General features: G+C 45.1%; 1 protein-coding gene across 2 annotated transcripts in view; it reads left to right on the top strand.

Moving 5' to 3' along the window:
- Positions 1-18887, top strand: part of CS (citrate synthase) — a 50671-nt gene extending 31784 nt beyond the window's left edge. For both annotated transcript variants that reach the window (XM_015423695.1, XM_015423696.1), the window contains exons 4-11: positions 713-778; positions 877-1008; positions 1221-1409; positions 4037-4236; positions 6618-6747; positions 6854-6955; positions 13270-13479; positions 17441-18887. In XM_015423695.1, the coding sequence (XP_015279181.1) occupies positions 713-778; positions 877-1008; positions 1221-1409; positions 4037-4236; positions 6618-6747; positions 6854-6955; positions 13270-13479; positions 17441-17611 (1200 nt within the window). In that variant the 3' untranslated portion in view covers positions 17612-18887. The remainder of the gene's footprint in view (positions 1-712; positions 779-876; positions 1009-1220; positions 1410-4036; positions 4237-6617; positions 6748-6853; positions 6956-13269; positions 13480-17440) is intronic.
- The last annotated feature ends 1822 nt before the right edge of the window (positions 18888-20709 follow it).

A 20709-nucleotide genomic window follows, 5' to 3' on the forward strand; every position in this document is an offset into this window, starting at 1 on the left:
AAATTGTGCCACTGTCTGAATTCACACATTGGCTTTGAATGCTAATATCCTAGTTCGATGCTGACCAAGAAACCCTAATTTGTGGGATCTTCTCTCAGACTTATGCAAACCGTAATGCTTACATGCAGGGAAATAACATGCCGTTTATGTGTAGATTATGTCCCACACAGAAGTGTCTGCTCATATGTGAAGCGCCCCTGTGGATCTTTCTGTAGAGCTTGGGTTTGGGGGTGTTCAAGTATAAAAGAATTTCTCTAATTACAAGTGCATCATATGAACACATGAATGCCTTATACTGAATCAGACCCTGGGTCCATCAAAGTCAGGATTGTCTACTCAGACTGGCAGCAACTCTCCAGGGTCTCAGGTTGAGGTCTTTCACATCATCTACTGCCAGATCTTTTTACTGGAGATATGGGGGATTGAACCTGGGACCTTCCGCGTGCCAAGCAGATGCTTTTCCACCGAGCCACAGCCCTTTCCCATTTCAGATTTGCACTGACTTGCATTTTTATCTGCCTTGAGTACAAGGAAATGAGCTGGGATATAGGTTTTTTAAATAAAAAATTAATTGGTGGGATAGGGACAGGGCAGAGATTGTTCTGCTCTGTCCACTGCATGTCCTGGAAGAGGTGAGCTGCCTCAGTTTTCTGGAGATCCCACCTCAATGTCCTCCTCAGTCCTTGACTGATTTCCTGCTTTCCCCTTCCAGATCTATGGCGGCATGAGAGGTATGAAAGGGTTAATATACGAGACCTCTGTGTTGGATCCCGATGAGGTAAGTAAGCTTGAGCCTGTTGCAACAGTTGTCTAGTTGTGTGGCTTGTCCACTGAGATGTAAACCTTTGTGTGTGGGGGGGTTTTGTGTTTTTTTAGGGTATCCGTTTCCGTGGCTATAGTATTCCTGAGTGTCAGAAGCTGCTGCCCAAAGCTCCTGGAGGTGCAGAGCCCCTCCCAGAAGGGTTGTTTTGGTTGCTGGTGACAGGAGAGATCCCATCCCAAGATCAGGTAATGAACCTGTCTGTGAAAGAACAGGGGGTATCTTAAGTTCTCTCTCTAGCTTCTGATCACAGGGAGGGTGGGAAGGCTGCAGTCTCTATCCACAGTCCTTGCAGCTTGGTTGAACAGCAGCCTAAGAGGGGTGGGAAGGGCAAGGGAAGGCTATCTGAATATCAGCCCTGTTCCTAGTGCAGAGCAGTGACATGTTTTCTCATCTTCAGGTGACCTGGGTGTCCCGAGAGTGGGCCAAGAGAGCAGCTCTGCCTTCCCATGTGGTCACCATGCTGGACAACTTCCCTACCAACCTTCACCCCATGTCCCAACTCAGCGCTGCAGTCACCGCCCTCAACAGCGAGAGTACCTTTGCCCGCGCCTATTCAGAGGGAATCAGCCGGACCAAGTACTGGGAGGTAACTGTGAATGGCAGGTGAAGATGAGGGACCCTCTCCCACTGTGTGAGCTACTACTGGCTTGACCACCTGCAGGTGGAATTTTGGGGAGTTTTCTGTTGGCAGTCTAGGTGGTCATGGCAATGGCGCTCTGCAAAATCTACCTTATTTACTGGCAGGAGACAATAGGATTGTGTCCTCGAGCTGGAATGTGGCTTCTAACGGACAACAGTAGGCAGAATTTCACAGCATTGACTATCTGAGCTTTTTGTCACTGCTGACAATAAATGGCACTTGTCCGGCTCTGAATGCAGAGAGGAAAATTGCTTTGAAGGTAGAGAAATTCTGTTTTGCTGTGCATTAAACAAACACTGAAGACTAATTTGTTCAGATTCGTCTGCATTGGAACAAAACATGGGAGCTTCAGATTTCCCCATCCCCAGCTGCTGCCCAGGATTCCTTCATCCTAGTGGGGTGGACTGGCCTTGCTAGTATATCAGGTACTGGCGAAGTTGTCAAGTTTGGGAGGTTGGACAAGGCCGTGCACAGTCTGAGCAAAGCGCCTGCCACAAAATGTTAGATTTGGCCTATGCAGTCTGCCAAGTCCTGGCTGCCCTTTTCTGTCTGGTTGGTTAGGCTTTCCCTTTCCAGTTCGGGAGAGCACCAGCTCAGTTAGCTTTCATTTGATCCTTTAGCACGTGACAAAGGGCTGAGAGAGTCTACATTGTCTGCAACCTTGGTCATTTGCATGTGGAAACCAGCTGCCCTGGAAACAGGAGACCTTGAGTGCAGTGACATGTGCCTCTGGCCTGACCCAAATGTGCATGCTTATCCTTATCCAGCTGCACAGAAGGAGAGAGACTTTGGTCTCCAGCCTCGTCCAGCTCTACGAACCTTTATCTGTCTCGTGGACGTTACTCTCAGGAATGGTGGGGTGGGGGGAGAGCCCTTCTTCCGCTCTGTGTCCAGTAAATAGCAACCGTTCAGCCTAGTGTAGAAGTCGGGGTGTATTATACCTGTCCGTGGCACAGCTAGGAATGGCATTTGGTGAACCTTTTGTTTCCAAAACTAGTTTGTATCTGTTGTCTGAAACCATGTGTGCACTTAAAATTCCACATTACTGGAATGGGAAAGGAGCACTGAGACGTGGGCAAGCCCTCTAATAGAAAACAGAACATGACAAATGAGCTTGTTCTTTGTTTGGGTTTCTTTGCCAAACTAGGAATATATTAGGCAATAGCTAGTTCACAAATGCTTTCTCTTTCCTGGGCTTCATTTAACTTCCTGCAATGACATTTCCCTCTGCCATATCTCTTTGACAGTTCATAGCACCTCCGTTGGTCATAGTGTAGTGGTTAGAGTGTTGGATTAGTAACTTGAAGACCCTGGTTCAAATCCCCAGTCACCGAGAAAGCTCACTGGGCAATGTCAGAAGACGTTCCCATTCAAAATCCCTATGGATGAAAGTGAACACCTTGCGTGGAAGACTAGTACTGTCAGAATCTGCTCCAAGTTTCCTGTATTCTCTTTCTGCTTCTCAAAATGAGTGTGCACTCAGCCATCTCTGTCCTTTCTCCCATCTTTGCCATGCTGTCTAGAGCAGCTCCCCCTTTGCTTAAAATACTTTATTGTCTCCTATGGTGACCCAATCTTGTCCTTTCTCCATTAAACCATGCACCTTTTATATTTTGCCTTAATGCCCCTTGGTCATCCCTGCCTCTGCTTTCTGTATAAGACTGTAAAGCCTATGAACAGGAAAACAGGAACAATCAAGCTTGTCTTCTCTTAAATGCTAGTTCATATGTTGCCTCTGTAGCTGGCTGCTACTCTTAATGTTACTCCTGTGTGAGTGGGCTCTTCATAGGCAGAAGGCATTGCTTCTCACACCACCATTGCAGTTCCATCAGGGTGTGGCTAGTACGGAATGTAAGCAGGTGAACGATGCAGTGTGGCGCGCCTGACGGTTAATGCAGGAGCATGGAGTGCAACCCTATGGGAATGCTTGTGGTAGCAGCCACAGTTCAGAGATAACCTATGAAACACCCTGTAAATTAGGCACATCTTAAATTTATTGGAATAGGTGTTCTTGCAAGAAACAACAGTAATACAGAAAAATGGAAAAATAAAGTCCCAAAAATTTCAGTGTGTCTCACTCCTGTTGTATTGTAATTCCATAGTCCAACTTGACATACATTCATCATTAAATAGTATTTTTATTTATTTTTATCTTTAGCCAGCGGGTTTTTTTGTGCTTTGTACCATTTCTTGTACGCTGGTTTCCCTTCTTTTTGGGTTGTCTTTTAAAGATAGCAAATCAAAAATCATTTTATTTTAAAGGCAAAGCCAAGGTTTTCAAGGTATCCAGAAACCAGAGTTGTCCCCTCTGGCTTCTAAGACTGCAGAAAGTGCTGGTCTTCCATGGTTGCTTGTGATAACGAGAGCTAGAAATGTGTTCAGAGTTCTTTATTCTCCGGTTGTTTGAAGAATGGTGCTGTGTATGTTGTTGAAACACAGTCCCATTGTTGAGTACACATCCTTGGTTCAAACTGTTGCAGCTGTAACTGGTTAACTGCTGGTATTGGAGCAGGAAGGCTTTTGAACACACAGGCTGTAGTAGTTTGACCTCTGTCACCCACCTCTTTGTACAGTTCATCTACGAGGATTCCATGGACTTGATTGCCAAGCTGCCATGTATAGCTGCAAAGATCTACCGTAACCTGTACCGTGAGGGCAGCAGCATTGGCGCCATAGACCCTGCCTTAGACTGGTCACACAACTTCACCAACATGCTGGGTTACAGTGACCCACAGTTCATTGAACTCATGCGGCTCTACCTCACCATTCACAGGTAAGTCCTGTCTGTGTTTGTGATGTGAAAGCTACTGGGGGCTCTGACTTCTGGGGCTGTAAGGGCTGCTGCCTCCACTTGCTTGAGTGGCAGAGGTTGCGTGGAGGAAGGGTAAGATGGCGGAAGGAGCCTGCTCTGAGTTGGTCGTAGGGAGCTGCAGGCTTCTTCCTGTTGGTTCTTGGGTTGTCAGGCACTTGTCGTGAGCAGAGCAGGAGCTGGCCAAGGGCATTCTTGTGTCTGGATGCGGAGGCTACCTGTACTGGTGCTCCCTTCATCTTGGCTGAGTTGGTAGTGGCAGAAGGTCCAGTTGCTGTGCCAATGCAGGATTGATATTGTTGAAAACTGGGGCTTGGTTGGTCGGGCCTGAGTGTTTGAAGCACTGGGTCTTCGTGCAGTGAGTAACAGCAGAAAGTATCTGGACCTTTTTCTTTCCTGCCCGCTACTTTTCCCCATGCGCTCTGTTACACTCTTGCTGAAAGGAGAGGCAGCCCAATATACCCCTGCTGTCAGTCTCAATGCATGTGGCTCATTCCTCCGTATTTATGAGCCATTTGATACTGGGACTGACCAAAGCCTGGGAACCCATTCTCCTGCTTTTGAACTGGATAACACTGGCCTGGACACTTCGGGACCAATGCTCCCTCTAAACTGTGGAGTCTTGTGAGCAAAAATTCTACTTTGTGAGCTACTGGCATTAAAGTGGTGAGTGAGCGATTTGGCTACTGTATACATTAGTTTGCCCTGGAACCATCCTTCCTGAGCTAAGACAAAAATGTGTGAGCTGGAGGCTAAAAAACTGTGAGCTAGCTCACACTAACTCAGCTTAGAGGAAACACTGTGGACCCAGATGCAGTGCTTTGGCCTGTTATTGTTGCTTGATGACAACAGTATGCCCCCTGGATCAATGCTGTTCTTCTTGTCCTAAAAGAAAATATAATCTTGCCTTTTGGCTTTCCCAGTGTCTATTCTTTAGATGCGACATTCTAGCAGGGTGTGAGTCAGTAAACCATTTGTTTCTCTGTAGCCAGAACCATTTGCTCTAGAGTGATCTTTGCTTGAGGTTTGAGTCATCTGACAGCACCTTTCCTTTTTGGTAGCTACAGACTTGCATCTGGGCTCCTGCTCCTAGAGTGCAGTCCCAACTTTTGGAATACTGATGTGCATTCTAGGTGGAGGGTGCATTTCTCCAAAGAAGGTTTTTACTATTAGCTGGGGTACACTAATAGCTGGGGTACAGTAGAGATGAAAGAAATTTGGATGAGTCAGTGTGGGGGACAACATTTTCAGGTTTGCATATGAGTGTGAAGAGATCAGAAATTTGACATTACTTCGGGGGGTTTTGTGTGTGTATGGCTAGGCTTCATATTTTGTATGTGTTCTGTGTATCATGTTAGTGGTGAGGCTTTGAAAATATTCTGTGCTGTGATGATCTCACAGCAAGAGTTGTGAGCTAGTCTGTGCTTGGCCATGACCTTGCTGGATAGTCTCAGACTAGCCAAGCATCCCCCATCTGTAGTATAGGCCTATCTTGCAGTGTCTTTTGGAATCATCATCTATATATCTAATAGTCAAGTGTGGGCTGATCTGTGGATAACTAAGTCTACAGATTGGGCCCACAACTGATAGTAAACAGATGTTTCTGCAAACTTGGGGGAGAGGGATACAGGGGAAAGTGAGGTGCTCCCCGCAAGTTGTTGAGGGTTCCCTACCATGCAAGTGGGCCTGATCCAGCAGTTCACAGTGTACAACAGGACCAAAATTTTTCCAGGTAGAGGTTGCCAGTATGTGGGGGAGAGCTGAAGACAGAGAGGCAGAAAGGTAGGTTGGCTCTTGGGTGGGAGGGAGAGAAGAAAGCAGGAAGAGAAGACATGGGGGCTTTTAGACAGGGAAAGGAGAGCTAGTGGGGGGGGGGAGAGGAAATGAGATGCCCCCGCAGGTCCTTGCAGGTTCCTGCTTGTATGGCAGTAAATACCGATGGTTCTACCAAGCTAGATCTTGGTGTTCCGAGTGCACCTGTTTGATTCAAGTTATGTGTACATCTATAAAACAAAACTTGCATATTAATCTGTATACCACCTTTCCAGCATTGCTACAGAGACTTGAACACAAGCAGTACACAGTAAAAAATAGATTTAAAACATCAGTAAAACAGCTAGAGAGGCCATCTAGGATCATGGTATGAACTGTTCATGTTGCACTGTGCTCATGTAATATTTTGAATTATTTGGAGGTGGTTTGTTGTCTTTTTATTTTAACCAGCCATAAGTTTTTCTTAAGAAGGGAACTTATCCAAATTCAGTGGCAATACACAGTCAGATATTAATAAACTTTGCTTCAGCTCTGCTCTGCTCTTCTCTCCTTCCCTTCCTCTTTTACCACAGTGACCATGAAGGCGGGAATGTTAGTGCCCACACCAGCCATTTAGTGGGCAGTGCCCTTTCGGACCCTTACTTGGCTTTTGCTGCGGCTATGAATGGTCTGGCTGGGCCACTCCATGGTCTTGCAAATCAGGTAGGGAGCTGCAATTCTCAACAATCCTGGCACAGCCCGAGTTGTATAGAGTGGATCTGGGAAGGTTTCCCTCTTGTTTTTACTTATTATCACGTGCTCTTTACAGGAAGTGCTGGTATGGCTGACAAACTTGCAAAAGGAGCTGGGTGAAGATGTGTCAGATGAGAAGCTAAGAGATTTCATCTGGAATACCTTGAACTCGGGCAGGGTGAGTGGAAGCATTCAAACCTGGTGGGTAACCAAGCAAGGATTTGTTTAAAGGAAGTAAGCTGTAGGGCTGGTCATTTTTAAAAAACCAAATAGCATCTACTGTAAGGAGTCTGCAGCAGGCAGAAAAGAGAATTGTGCTGATGACAGGGCATAGCACTGCTGAAGAACTTTTCCAACTTCCTGACCTAGACTAAGAATGCTTAGGATCAAGGCTGTGCTAGAAATAATAGAATTCTGCACCAAGAGTTCCTGAAAGTTATAAAAATTATACCAGATTTGATTATGCAACTCTGTGCGATCTTGGTTTGCCAAGCAGTTGTACAGGGTCCCAAAACACCACTGGGAATCTGAAATAAGAGACAACCCCTGCCCCCAGGCTACTTCTGAAATCTGAGCAGGCATGGTCCATAAACTCTCAAGCTTGTCTTTTCAAACAGAATGGCTAGACACTTTGATTTTAAAGATGATAGGGTAGATTTGCCAGAAGCTGAATCCTGCATACACTACCACAGTCTTATGTTTTTCCTGTATTTCCGTATATACACAACTCTGGCATATACACAACCATGGCTGACTATTTTTTTTAATCTCCCCTCTTCTCTTGATGTGTCATGAATTCCAATCTTGAACTTGTCTAATGACCATATAGATTAGCACATGCTTTAAATCCTGTTCTAGAAAGTATCTGCTCTCTATCACATTGCCTGTTACTAAGACTGGGGGGTGTCCATTATCTCTCAGTTACTCTGCAAAGCCATTAGAAATTAACACACGCAAACTCTGTAAAGGAGGATCTGGTAGTTTGGAGTTGATAGTTTTAACTGACATTGAAAGAGGCAATGGAGAGGTGGGTCAGGAGTGCCCAGTGGTTGGGAGCTAAAAAGAAATGGTGCAAGGCCAGTACTTGCTCGCTTGTCATGTGAAAACCAAGGGTGGTAACAGTACTGGCCGAACAAGGAATCTCAGGTCAGGACTCAGGATCTTTCCTGCTTTATCTGGTCCCAAACAATTTCTCAATTTAGAATGAACGAGTCCAAAGGAAGAGAATATTCTTTCTGTGCCAGCAGAAGAAGCTACTAATCCTGAAAGTGAAATCATTACTTCAGCAGTCTCTAAATCCAAGTGCTTATGTGACTTCGACCAGTTCACTGGTGTGACTTTCTCTAAAACATCACCAGCAAACATATATATTTCCTCCTTCGCACTGAAGTTTGGCATTGCAGGAGGATGATTGCTGGATACCCACTACTTTCTAAGCTCTAACTTCTCTTCTTCAGCACCTAAGGTTTGACCCTGGTACTGGATAGTGACAATATTTGCAAGAAAATGAGCTGAGCTGGAGATAGCGGTTGTCCCATTTGTTGTTAAATGTTTGTCATCGCATAGTTCTGTTTTAAGTGCTCACTCAGCTCCTTCCAAATTTCAACAGTATCAGTAATAGAACAGCTATTTTTCTGTATTTTGTTTAAGACTTCAGAAATGGGTTGAACTTTTCTCTTAAGCCCAATGTTGAGGATTTGGGCTGTGACAGTGCCATCTATTTTCTCTCAATTTTTTCACAAACTGTCTTCATAATAGGCCAATTCTTGATATACTGCTCAAAACAGTCCATTACGGAGTTCCTTCTGACATCTTGTGGGAGAGTTAGCTCGGTTCCACCCATTCTTTTCAGAGCTGCTGCAGCAAAATGATTGTTACTGAAATATTTAGCCATTTCTACCACATAGCCTTTATTTCTGAAACACTGATGTCTTTGGCTAGGAGGTGCATCAAATGAGTACTGCAGCCATATGTTATTAGTTTGGTATTCTCTTCATTCTCTTCTGCTCAGCCTGGGTACATTTGCAGCATTGTCTATGACCAAACGGCACACTAGACATTATAGCTTTTGGTGCTACTTTTTGAGAGTATCCATTTTGTGTGGATTTCCTGACGTTATCAGTTGTTTATGCAAGGAAGGCATTTCCCTCTTCTGTTGTACAACAGGATCATTGTGGACATTGCTCCACCCATCAAGACTTACCGTAGGTTAACAATTTTACCCTGTAGACTTGTTGCACACTACTCAGTTTTTCTTTCACACGCTTTATCCAGCAGTTTCCCTAAAATATCTGCTCCGCAGGGTAGCCTGTATCCTGGTCTTAATGACTGGATCATATTAATGAATATCAGTTTTCAATCAGATGGAAAGAAGAGTTTGTTGCATAAAGAAACTGGGCAACTTTTTCATTGGTTAACTCTTTTTCTAATCTGCTGGCTCTTATCACATACTTACGCATGGTGGTTCCTGGATGGTGGAATTTTTTTCTTTTAGGTGATATACTGTGGCTGTGTGATGAGATGCATATGATGTGACTGAATCACCATCCTGGACAGATAACTCTATTTATTTATTTATTTAGAGCATTTTTACCCCGCCCTCCCCGCAAGCGGGCTCAAGGCGGCTTACAGGGAGTAACTCTGAAACTGTAGAACAGGAGGATGGTGATGTAGAAGGTGGATAATTTCCAGAATTCTGTATGTTGACCATTGATTCCCCTAAACAAAACAGTCAATGCTGTTATTTCATTATTTATAAGATTTCTGCCTATTTAGTATTACTCGTTGTATTCACTGCCACTCAGTACTGCCTGAAAAAGGAAGCTTTGTCTGTCTCAGCTATTAGTTTCTTCATAATAACTGTATCAAAAATGACAGTAACATGCAGTAACAGTAACAAATATAATTTTGCTCAAACCTGACAGTTCCTCAAGGTGGTCTGTAAGAAATATGATGAAACCAAAAGGTTTACCAACCTAATGATCCTGCATGTTCAAACATGTTCGTTTTGTCATGTTATCACCACTTCCTCCTGTGAAGGAACACTTCTCATGGTTTTGTTTCATTCAGCCCATCAGGTCTTGCATTTCTTTGTTGCATTGTTTGCATTTTGCACGCATGCCTGCTTTACCCATAGAGAAACTTCATTAAAATATTCCCAAACTAGGTCTCCTTTACAGCTCGCTGCCATTGTAGGTTTTCTCTTCAAGGGAGAGGACAATATGATGAAACTCAGGCTACACTCACAAAGATCTTAAGGCTTCTGGAGTATTCTGCTTGAAAAGTTTTTCATTTGTACTTCTTGCCCTTCCATCTTCACACTTAGCTCTTAACATCTCCCCCCTTTATCCAGATCTATTCCACCCCAACCAACCTTCTATTCATTGAACTTCTTGAAACTTAGCACTTAAGAAGTAAGGGGTTGATTCTGTGTACATAGATTGCAGAGGAACAATAGGACCGAGGTCTCTTTCTCAACTCTGTGTTTATTTTAAAACATATTTGCTGTTAAGAAGTGGCATGTTATCTCTGCAGACACAAATTTACAGTTTTGCAAAACCAAGCATTTGTGGTGGTATCTTCTAGACAGAAAAATTACCCAAAGTAATCCCACAGAAACCTCTGGGAGTGCATGACACTGGGTCTGTAATGAATGGATTAATGGAATTCATTTACAAAAAAAATAAACATTGCTTGAATATACAGCCTCATACTACTAAATTAAAAATTAATCCTTATTTCAAAATGAAAACCTTTGGGCTATAATGTATCTTAAAGGAAAAAAACTTTCATCATTGATTTTTATCAACCCTGGACCTAACTCTTCTGTAATTACATAATAATGCTTTCGATTTATTGATCACTCTTTCCCACATACCTGTGGGCTCAGAGCGATTTACAGTTACTCTTGAGACAGTTGGACTAACAATATTTGTGGGGATAGGGAACACAAACATACAGCATTAATTACACACACATTGCAGCTAGCCGGGCTTCATCTGCGGGCTGGGTCATTTGTGTTCCGACGGCATCTTGTCGGCTGGCTGATGATGTCTGGCTTCTTGATGTTGTGCAGCCACACACTGCCACCGCCTGGCTGACTCGCTTCACTGAAGGGAAGCTGACACAGTTCTTTCGTCTTTCCGGTCGCCGCGCCTCAGAAGTTGCCTCGGTAGCTAACACCTTCCCGAAGGGAGGGGTGTGCCCACCCCCTTACGGGTGGTCCCCAATTTATCTACTCACCGAAGCTTTCGAATCGCTGGGTAGACGATGAGCTAGGACAAGGCTTGGTTGCTCACACCAGCACGGGGCTAGAACTGCCAAAGCATGGCAGTTCAGATGTTATTGTTAAGCAGGGAAAAATCCCCTGTGCCACCGCTCCCTTTACATAAATGTAATGTGTGAACCTAGTGGTAACAAGGGGAACAAATTCCAGCATTTTTTGATGAGCACCAGGGAAAAGTCAGACAGCCCTAAATTTCACATAGTGTATGTGCTCTGCTTGGCTTCCTGGGTCATGATCATTGCTGTCACAGTTGGATCTCTCCCTCCTCAGATTTTCCTGCCGTTATGCTCTGCTTCTCTAAGTATCAGGAGGGTAGTACAAAACGTTCTGTTAACCATGTTTGGGGAGGGTTTCTCAGTAGATTTGGAGTTGGATTCTGGTAAACATCCTCACTTCCATCAGCTGGGCTTAATAAGAGCTTGTATAGCTAAGTACTGACCCTTCTGATGTCCAAACGCCTGGGGTTATTGGACAACATTTAGCAATGGACTCTGGTTCTCTCTTGTGCTCCCCCTCCCCCATTCGTCCATGGCCAGTTCCCAGAGGAGGTGTTAAGAGTACCCCTTCATGAAGGCACTTATCTTCCTGGTCCCTGCCCAGAATTAGTGTCCCACTTAAGTGGCCCGTTCTGCCCCTTTAACTGGCCCTGGGACGGTTAGAGGCAGGAGCAGGCTTGCACACACCGGCACCTGTTCCGAAGGGTCTGGGGAATATAAACCACATTCTCATCTGGCCAGGATGTGTCTCTGCAGTTAGTAATGCATCGGCTGCGTGTCCATGGGCTGCCTGCTCGTGTGTGTTTCCTGCAGCCAGCTGAGTTTTAGGGGGAGCAGGCAACCCCCTTCTGAATGTCCAGTGAATGAGGTCAGTTTTCTGCTTTGACCTCTCTCTTCTTCACTCCCTTCCTCCCAGTCTTCTGAGCAAAGGAGAGTCTAGTGTTTGTATGTGTGTGACTTCTCCTTGCCGAAACACAGAAGATTTTTGTATTGAACTTTGTTGACCTGGGTTGGGCAATATTAGTAAAAGTAAAGGTTCCCTTGCTCAAAAGCCAGTAGAATCCGACTCTAGGGTTGCGGTGCTCATCTCCGTTTCAAAGCCGAAGAGCCAGCGCTGTCCGAAGACGTTTCCATGGTCATGTGGCCAGCATGACTAAACACCAACGCGCACGGAACGCTGTTACCTTCCCACTGAAGTGGTACCTATTTATCGACTTGCAATTTCTTGCTTTCGAACTGCCAAATACGACTTGCTTTTCTTTTCTCTCCATTTGCCATTAATCCCTATTCTTTATTAATAATGAAAAGTACCCTTTAAGATAAAATCTCAGATTTCTTGGTTACAACTGCTATTTCATCCTCTTATACTGCTCTGCAGCCTACTATCCAGCTCAAGATCTAAAGAGCTGGAGGACGATGGTATTGTACACCAATAGGGAGGACAAACTAACTTCTTGAATGGGGGTGTCCATAACAAGCAGGGAGACAGAATATATTCCTCCTACCTCACTTCTGGATCTGCTCAGTAGAGTTGGTTTGCCAGCTCTCTCCTTTCGTAGACTCAGCTGGTCTAACTATGCTGATCCATGCTTTTTTAACCTTGCCCATGGATTACTGTAATGTGCTCTACATTGGACTGCCCTTGAAGACTTCCACTGATTCAGAATGTGGCAGCCCAATTATTGTCAGGGGTTAGCTGATGAGAACATATCTCACCCAACATAAGCAACTAGTTTGGTTGCCAGTTTGTGTCCCAGTCCAATTCAGGGTGCTGGTTATAACCTCTTAAAGCCCTTTGTGGTTTAGGACCCATATATCTAAAAGGCAGTTTCTTCCTATACGTCTCCATGTGCCAACAGCTATCACCATATTGGTGGACCCCCACTTAAAGTAGCCCACCTGGCATCAACCAGAGGCTGTGTCGGTTCCATGGCAGCTTCCACTTTGTGGAATGGGCTGTCTGAGGAGGTGAGGGGACCACCGTTTTCAGAAATGTTCAGGAGGCAATGCAAGGTCATTTTATCCGTCAGGGTTTTTCATAAACTGCAGGCATTGTTTTGGGGGGGGGGGAGGCAGCTATCTGGGGTTTTATTTTGTTGCTTTTAAATTGTGATATCTTAATCAGGATTCGCAAGCTGCCTTGAACCATGAGAAAATGTCGAATTATGAATACTTTTTAATACATTTCTGACAAACCGCTCTGCTTTTCAGGTGGTTCCCGGCTATGGTCATGCAGTGCTAAGGAAGACTGACCCTCGCTATACTTGCCAGAGGGAATTTGCTCTTAAGCACCTTCCCAAAGATCCCCTCTTCAAGCTGGTGGCCCAGCTGTACAAGATTGTCCCTAATGTGCTGCTGGAGCAGGGCAAGGCCAAAAATCCTTGGCCTAATGTGGATGCACACAGTGGAGTCCTTTTACAGGTGAGTTGTCGGGCCCAGCCTCCTGACTTCCGTGGGGTGGGAGGAACACAAAGGGTTTACAGCAATACAAAGCCAACTTATGTCCTTAGGGAACCTTTTTTCCATATTGACTGATTTGCCATGGAAACTGTGTATTACTGGGTGTTCTGGAATGCATCCTAGGACATGCGCTTAGTTTGTGGGACACAGATGAAAGGGCTGTCTGGCCTTGCTGTTGTCCTGCACAAACTGAATGTGTGCTCTGGAATGCGGCCCAGCACACCTCTGTAGCTTTTTGTTGTAGGAAAGATTGGCAGTTGTTCTGGGCATCCTGCCTGCAGTTTGTCTGACACGCCTAATAACCTGGTTCAGGAACTTTGATAGGCATCTACAGAACACAATTCTGGAAGCACTGATTTACTGACCACAGGCAGAAGAGTGATGGTGTGCCTCCCTCTAGTGGTGGCTGCTGGGCCCTACAGCTGCCGATTCTCTACTTCTATGGCTGGATAGGGCTGAAATCCGAAATGGCTGTGAATTCCTTGTAGAGGATGTTAATATTATAAACAGGGTGAAGCGAAGGATCAAAGAGCTGGTACCTTTTGAGTCCAACTTTCATGCAAAATTGTTTTTTAAAATATTTATTAGCTACCTTTCTTCCTTGCAGAACTCAAGGTAGCTTACAATATTAATAAAACATTATAAAAAGTGTTACAAAACGTATAAAAGTCACAGTGTAAAGACTCCAATTAGGACCGCCAATAATAAAAGCTAGGTCATTCAAAAGGCATTCCTAAATAAAACCATTGTCAGCTGCCTCCTGAAGATCGACAGTGAGGGGGGCCCAGGAGCACCTCCTTGGGGAGGTGGGTCTATAATTGTGGGGCTGCCATAGAAAAGGCCCTCATGTGCCACCAAACAAACATCTTTAATTGGTGGGACTGCCAGGAGGATATCTCCCTGCAGTCTTAATTCCTGGGCAGGAACATACGGGAGAAAACAGTTCTTCAGATACCCCAATCCCAAGCCATGTAGGAGAGCCAGTCTGGTGTAGTGGTTAAGTGCGCGGACTCTAATCTGGGAGAACCGGGTTTGATTCCCCACTCCTCCACTTGCACCTGGCTGAATGACCTTGGGCAAGCTGTAGTTCTGATAAGAGCTGTTCTTGAAAAAGAGCAGTTTCTATCAAGAGCTCTCTCAGCCACACCTACCTCACAAGGTGTCTGTTGTGGGGAGGGGGAGGGAAAGGAGCTTGTAAGCCGCTCTGAGACACCTTTGGGTAGTGAAGGATGGGGTATAAATCCAGTCTCCTCCTCTTCTTCTTCTTTAAGGGATAAAACCACCTTGAATTTGGCTCAGGAGCTGATTGCTAGCCAGTGTAATTGCTGTAGTATTGGAGACGTAGTCTCCCGATAGCCAGCCCCAACCAGCAGTCTAGCCCGCAGAATTCTGCACTAGCTGCAGCTTCTGAACACTCTTCGAAAGTAGACCAAATAGAGCGCATTGCAATAGTCCAGTCTAGAAATAACAGGGGGTGGGGTGCAAAAGACAAAACAAAACCACAACCTGGTATTTTTTGGGTTCGGGTGTATTGAACCTGAAAAGTATTGGTATTTCCTGATATTCCCAAATCCCAATACTAGTATGGTAGTCAGATTTGGGAAATATTTGGGAAACTTGATTTTTTCGGCTTTGTTATATCCTATGGGGACCATTGTAGTCAGTGGTCCTTATAGGATATAATGGAGAATTGATCCGGGGGTATCTGGGGCGTGGGCCCCCCAGTTTTTTAGGCAGAAGCACCAAATTTGCAGCATAGCTGCTGGTGCCACTCCTCAAAAAACCACCAAGTTTAAAAAAGATTGGACCAGAGGGTCCAATTCTATGCCCCCCCCATCCTCCATTGATTCAAATGGAGGGGGGTAAAAGGCATTTAAAGGGATCACAGTCCCTTTAAATGCCTTCTCCAAGCCACACTTGGAGAACTCTGAAGGTGTTTAAAGGGATTGCAGTCTCTTTAAACGCCACCTGGAAGGCCACAGCAGTCTAAAATGCCCCCCAAATCCTGTTTCTTGGTGTCCCTTTCCCCCCAGGAACAGATTTTAAGGCAGTTTCTTGCACCCAAGGAAACATCTAGTCTGGATCTAAGGCCATGTCTTTAGATAGCTTTATTTAACTTTTGTTGGTATTTATATCTTGTGGGTCAAATAGAGTTGGCTCACAAACGTAGCATCAGTACAATGTCTAAAAATCAGTCTAAATCAATAACTGCCATTAATACGAGAGAATCACACACTAAACCAAACTAAGGGATTTTCCACACACGTGGCTTATTTCAGCTTTTCTTAGTCAACCAGGTAGTATCGGAATCATGTTGAGCGGGGAGGTTCTGCATGTCTTCCCTCCGTCTCCATTTTTCCAGTTGCTACATAGCTTTATTTTCTTAGACGTGCCTTAAAAAATCCAGAGCCTTGAGCAAGGGTTCTGTTGTCATCGGTGGCATATCAGTGCCGCCACCCCCCCTTTTTTATTTGGGACACAGGCACTAGCAGAGGGGCTTGCCATGTGCATGTGAGAGAATCATATTATCCATATGGAAAAATGTTCTTCATTCAAAGGTTCACCCTGATGTTTGGAGGTTTGGAGCTGCAAACTGGTTTTAAAAAGTCTTCCTGTCCACAAGCGGCAGGCCAAACTGAGAGGAATTTGTTGCTTTCAAACAGCCATTACTTAATATTTAGTCATGCAAATGTCTCTAGCAGGCTGAGAACAATGATGTGGGCCAGTAGTCCACTCTGCAAAAGTCCCCACCAGAACTGAAAGTTATAACAAATTCTGCCCCAAACAATAAATAAAATTCCCACAAAAGATAAGCAATAGTAAAGAGGGGGAGACCTGGATAGGAAGGTGCAGGCACATCTTAAAAAAATTATTTGGGGGGGATAGAGAAAGAAAAAGGTACCAACTGCTATGCTGCCTTACAGCAATATAGAAATATATTGCTATCGGGTGAATTCTTTTACCCTTGAAAATTTTGACAGCACAAGGGATTAAAAAAAGAATCCATCACTGAGGTGGGGGGAAGAGAGCCCAGGGCAGGGTTGTCCCGCAGTCACAGTCCCATCAGTGGGAAGTTGGAGGAATCAACAAAAGTGCAGGAAACATTTTGCATGCAGACAAGGACAGCTCAGGTTTGATTGCTAGAAAAACATCAGGGTAAAAATGGTCTTAAAAGAACCAGGGGGGAAAGGGGAAAATATGAGGCGAAACCAATGGCTCCAGAGAACATGCAGAAGCCCAGGAGATAAACTGAAGCAATAAGGGGCCACGACCAATGCAGTGATGCTGTGTGGAAAAGCTTCTAATTTGAAGCAGCTTCAAGATCTCTCATTCCCCCACCAAGGCTTCTGTTGATGGAGGATTGAATTTGTTTCTAGTCACCGCTCAAAGTTAGATGAATAACCTGGACTTCAAAGGGTTTTTGTGTATCTGCTTTGAAATGGGGATAGTCTGTGATAACCTATCTTTAAAACGGATACGAAAATGTTCGTATCTCTGTTACAAAGCTGAACAGATCTTTTGGAGAACTGGGTGTTTGCATGTGCCTGTCCATGGGACTTCAAGGAAGCTAAAGAAGCCCTGTCTAGTGGGAATGTTCTGGAATTTATTTCATTGATTTGTATGCTGGCCGGGCCACTTGCCAGCAGATCTAAGATGCAACACATCTGCATCACCCTTGCGCTTCTCAGAAAGGGTAAGGGTAGCTTTGACGAGCCTGGAGGTATTTGGCAGGTTGGGCTTCCAGTGGTGTTGAGCTGCCATTAGATACGGCAGCAGCCGAATGAGGGGACAGGGAGGCAGGAGAAGGGTGCAGCCTTCATGGGGGACACACGGGAGGTATATTCTCATTGCCTGCATGTGGAATGGCCTCATCCTCCCTTGGCAGCCCTCTAACTATGGACTCTTCTCTCTCTCTCCGCAGTACTATGGCATGAAGGAGATGAACTACTACACAGTGCTGTTTGGTGTCTCTCGAGCTCTCGGTGTTCTGTCTCAGCTGATCTGGAGCCGGGCGCTTGGCTTCCCCTTAGAGAGACCCAAATCTATGAGCACGGATGGGCTGATGGTGCTTGTGGGTGCCAAGTCTGGTTAAAGCCGGGGATGTAGCAGAGGGTAGCTATTGAGGGAATGGTAGAGACGATGCAACTTCTTGGTTTTGTTCAAAAGGGCCTTGACAAGATCTTTCCTTTTGAGGCACTGACCATCACATTTTCAGGTTATTTATCAGAAAAATTCAGCTGAAACTAGAAACGTATCCCCCCCCAACACACCCTATTACCTTTTAATACCACCTAAAGTTAGTTTAAACTCTCAGGTGCAGGGCCCAAGGCAGCTCTTCCCAACCGGAGTTGATGCCCTTGGCTACAGCGTGAGTTGCTGCATTACGACATTGCCCAGAGTTGCTGGCCAGGAGCAGAGGATAGTGCTCCGTTTAACAATCATGTTGTATCACATACTGCTTTTGTATCAGCTCTGCCACCTTTTCCCTCTGTGCAGAGGAGAGATTCTGCATTCTGAACAATATCCTCTTTTTCTAAGCCAGCTTGGAGCACTGTGAGGAGGGGAAGGGAGGTTCTTGCCCTCCACGTGCTCAGTCTCCTACTCCCTTTGTGTATATTCTCTCCCCCCCCCCGCTGTAAAACAGCAGGATTTGTGCTCTTAAGGGTAGAGCAAGGCAGGCTGCAGCTCCCCAATCATCTGTGCTGAGCAGTGGAGTCAAACTCACTCCCCCCCCCTTATCGAAGAGGGGCAGTGGTACTCAGCACGTGATGGCCTTCATTGTTATTGGCCCCCATGCAAGACTCCCATCATTCCCTGTCCTTGGGAGACTGTTCTGTGCTGCCAAAGGCAGAATTCTAGTGAGCTTCTGCTGGGCACTCAGATCTCCCCGTCCCTCCCTCTTTGGCCTAAAGGGGGAGAAGGCGGCACAGGGTGCTTGAAGGAAGTGCTTTTCCCTCCTCTTTGTTTTGATTTCAGTGTTGGTGCTGTGGTATTGAAAGGGTGGGGTTGTCTCAATCTTAAAGAGAAAGTATTTGGTAACACTTTTGTTTCCCAGAATGGCAACCATGATGTCACATGAACTTCAGTGGGCTAGCCACAGCTTTAGAGCAGTGATGGCAGAGAATGGAACCCGTCTCCTGGCCTCCTTTCCTCACTAGAAAGGACTTCATACACTCCTACCTATTTTTGTTTTGTTTTTTCTCTGTGTGTTTGTGTGAAATCCCTTGTCCCCTTGAAACCACAAAATGGAAAGAAACCCCACTCTTTAAGTTGGAGGCACAGTATACATGGCTGTGCAGGCATCTGCATTCTGTTGCAAACTTCAGGTGGTTCTGTACAAACTGCAAAATAAATGTTTTTATTAACAAGTTCCATTATTCAAGTGTCTGGTCCTTGTTCTCAGGCTACGTTGGGCTCTTTTTTTTTTGTATTAGAGTTCTCATTTCCCCAAAGACTTTGTTACTGTGTCTGTTTCCTTATGGGCATTGTGTGTTTGCAGAGGATTCTAACCCTAGGATATGTGATGGAGCTGGTCCACAGTGCTTTTATTAAGATAATTTAATCTCCTGATTTTTCCACTGCAGCTGGAATGAAGGATGGGCAATCACTTGTCACAAATGCAGAATAATAATCCCAAGGGTTTTCACTTTTTCTGCCACTTTGTAGGCGATGTTACTAGTTTACCCACTACAGCTTAATACATCTGTTGCACTATTACATGTTTCTTCCATGATGTATGCTGGCTTGAATTTCATGGGGTTCCCAGCTTGTCTCTCATCTGCACATGGACTAACTCCCCCACACACATCTGTTTAGCTTCTTGTGTTGTTCCAAGCATTCTGTGCCTGGTGACATGAACTTCATCTAGTGGTGGAGGAGCAGAAGGTGGTGTTTCCCCAAATCTGGTTTTCATGGTTGTAGGCAGGCAAGCTAGATTAGCAGGAATCTTGCTTTTGCTGTAGTGGAGACTTTTCATTTATGAATTCCTTAGTTGCCACATCAGTGTACATGCACACTGGCCACCTACACAACATAACCATATACAGTCTTGGTATCAGTTATGTCTTGCTTTTTGGGGGTGCTAAGTTCCTACATTAATTGGCTAGTGGGAGGGGGGTCCTGTGCTGTTTTTAAGACTTTAATGAGAAGTCCAGCTCCTGGTTGGGTGGCTAAACCAGTTCCATTGGAAATCAGGAAATTGGCTAGTTGCACTCTTTTGATTTATACTTCTGTTGCTGGGCTTCCTCTGTTACACTGGGCCCAGATAAAACAATATGATTTCAGTCTCTGTGTATTTACTGAGACACAAGGCAGCAGCTGGAGGTTTTTCTGTCTTATCTGGGCACAAACTTTATTCATTGTCTTTAAGGAAATGGGAGGAGTGGTGGTGGCAGAACGGTTGTTGCTTTTTAAAGTTAATAAGGACAGGCCTGGATATAACCTTCTACTTGCAAATTTACTTCTGGCAAGGGAAATTTAAAGCTGTCTGAATAGACACTCGGAGGGAAGTTGCAACTGGAAGGGGGGGGGGGAAGAGGCTCATTTAACCCAGGCCACCTGTTACCACTTGCTCTAGAAGAATCCAGCTGCAATAGACAGTAATACATGCAGTACTGGCTGCAGTCCTGTTCACAGGTTCCAGTGAGTTCATGTACATATGTATGTAAGAAAGAGCCAATGTGCAGTGTTTACAAATTGTGGACCGGTACCTGGGTAAATGTGGGGTTTATATCATGTGTTCAGCTGTACATGTATTGAATAAATTCAAGTGTATACTATATAGTGTTTCCACTGTACTTTGAACAGATCTAGTGTGAGAGAAGGCACAGATGTTCAGAAGTCTACTGGTCCATACTCAAGCATAATGTTATTCCTTCTAAGGGCCAAACTAAATGATATCCGTGGCTCAGACCAGTAGACATCACCACCATTTTGAAGCCTAATGAGGTGATTTTAAAATGCTGCAGGGGGGGCCTAACCCACCCCCATGGCTTTTCAAGTGCTGCACCCTCCCCCAATAGCTGTTTTGGCTCTTGAATAGGCTGGGGGGGGAATCTGAGTTCCTCATCCCACTGAGCTGCAGGCCTGATCAAGATCAAGCCCCCACACCATTTTTTAATTCCCTCATTAGGCTTCAAAATGGCAGCAGGATCCATAGTTTCCAGCCTGTGGACACCACCATGTCCAGCT

Source organism: Gekko japonicus, unplaced genomic scaffold, assembly GCF_001447785.1.
Source record: "Gekko japonicus isolate JY-2015 unplaced genomic scaffold, Gekko_japonicus_V1.1 scaffold33, whole genome shotgun sequence".
NCBI lineage: Eukaryota > Metazoa > Chordata > Lepidosauria > Squamata > Gekkonidae > Gekko > Gekko japonicus.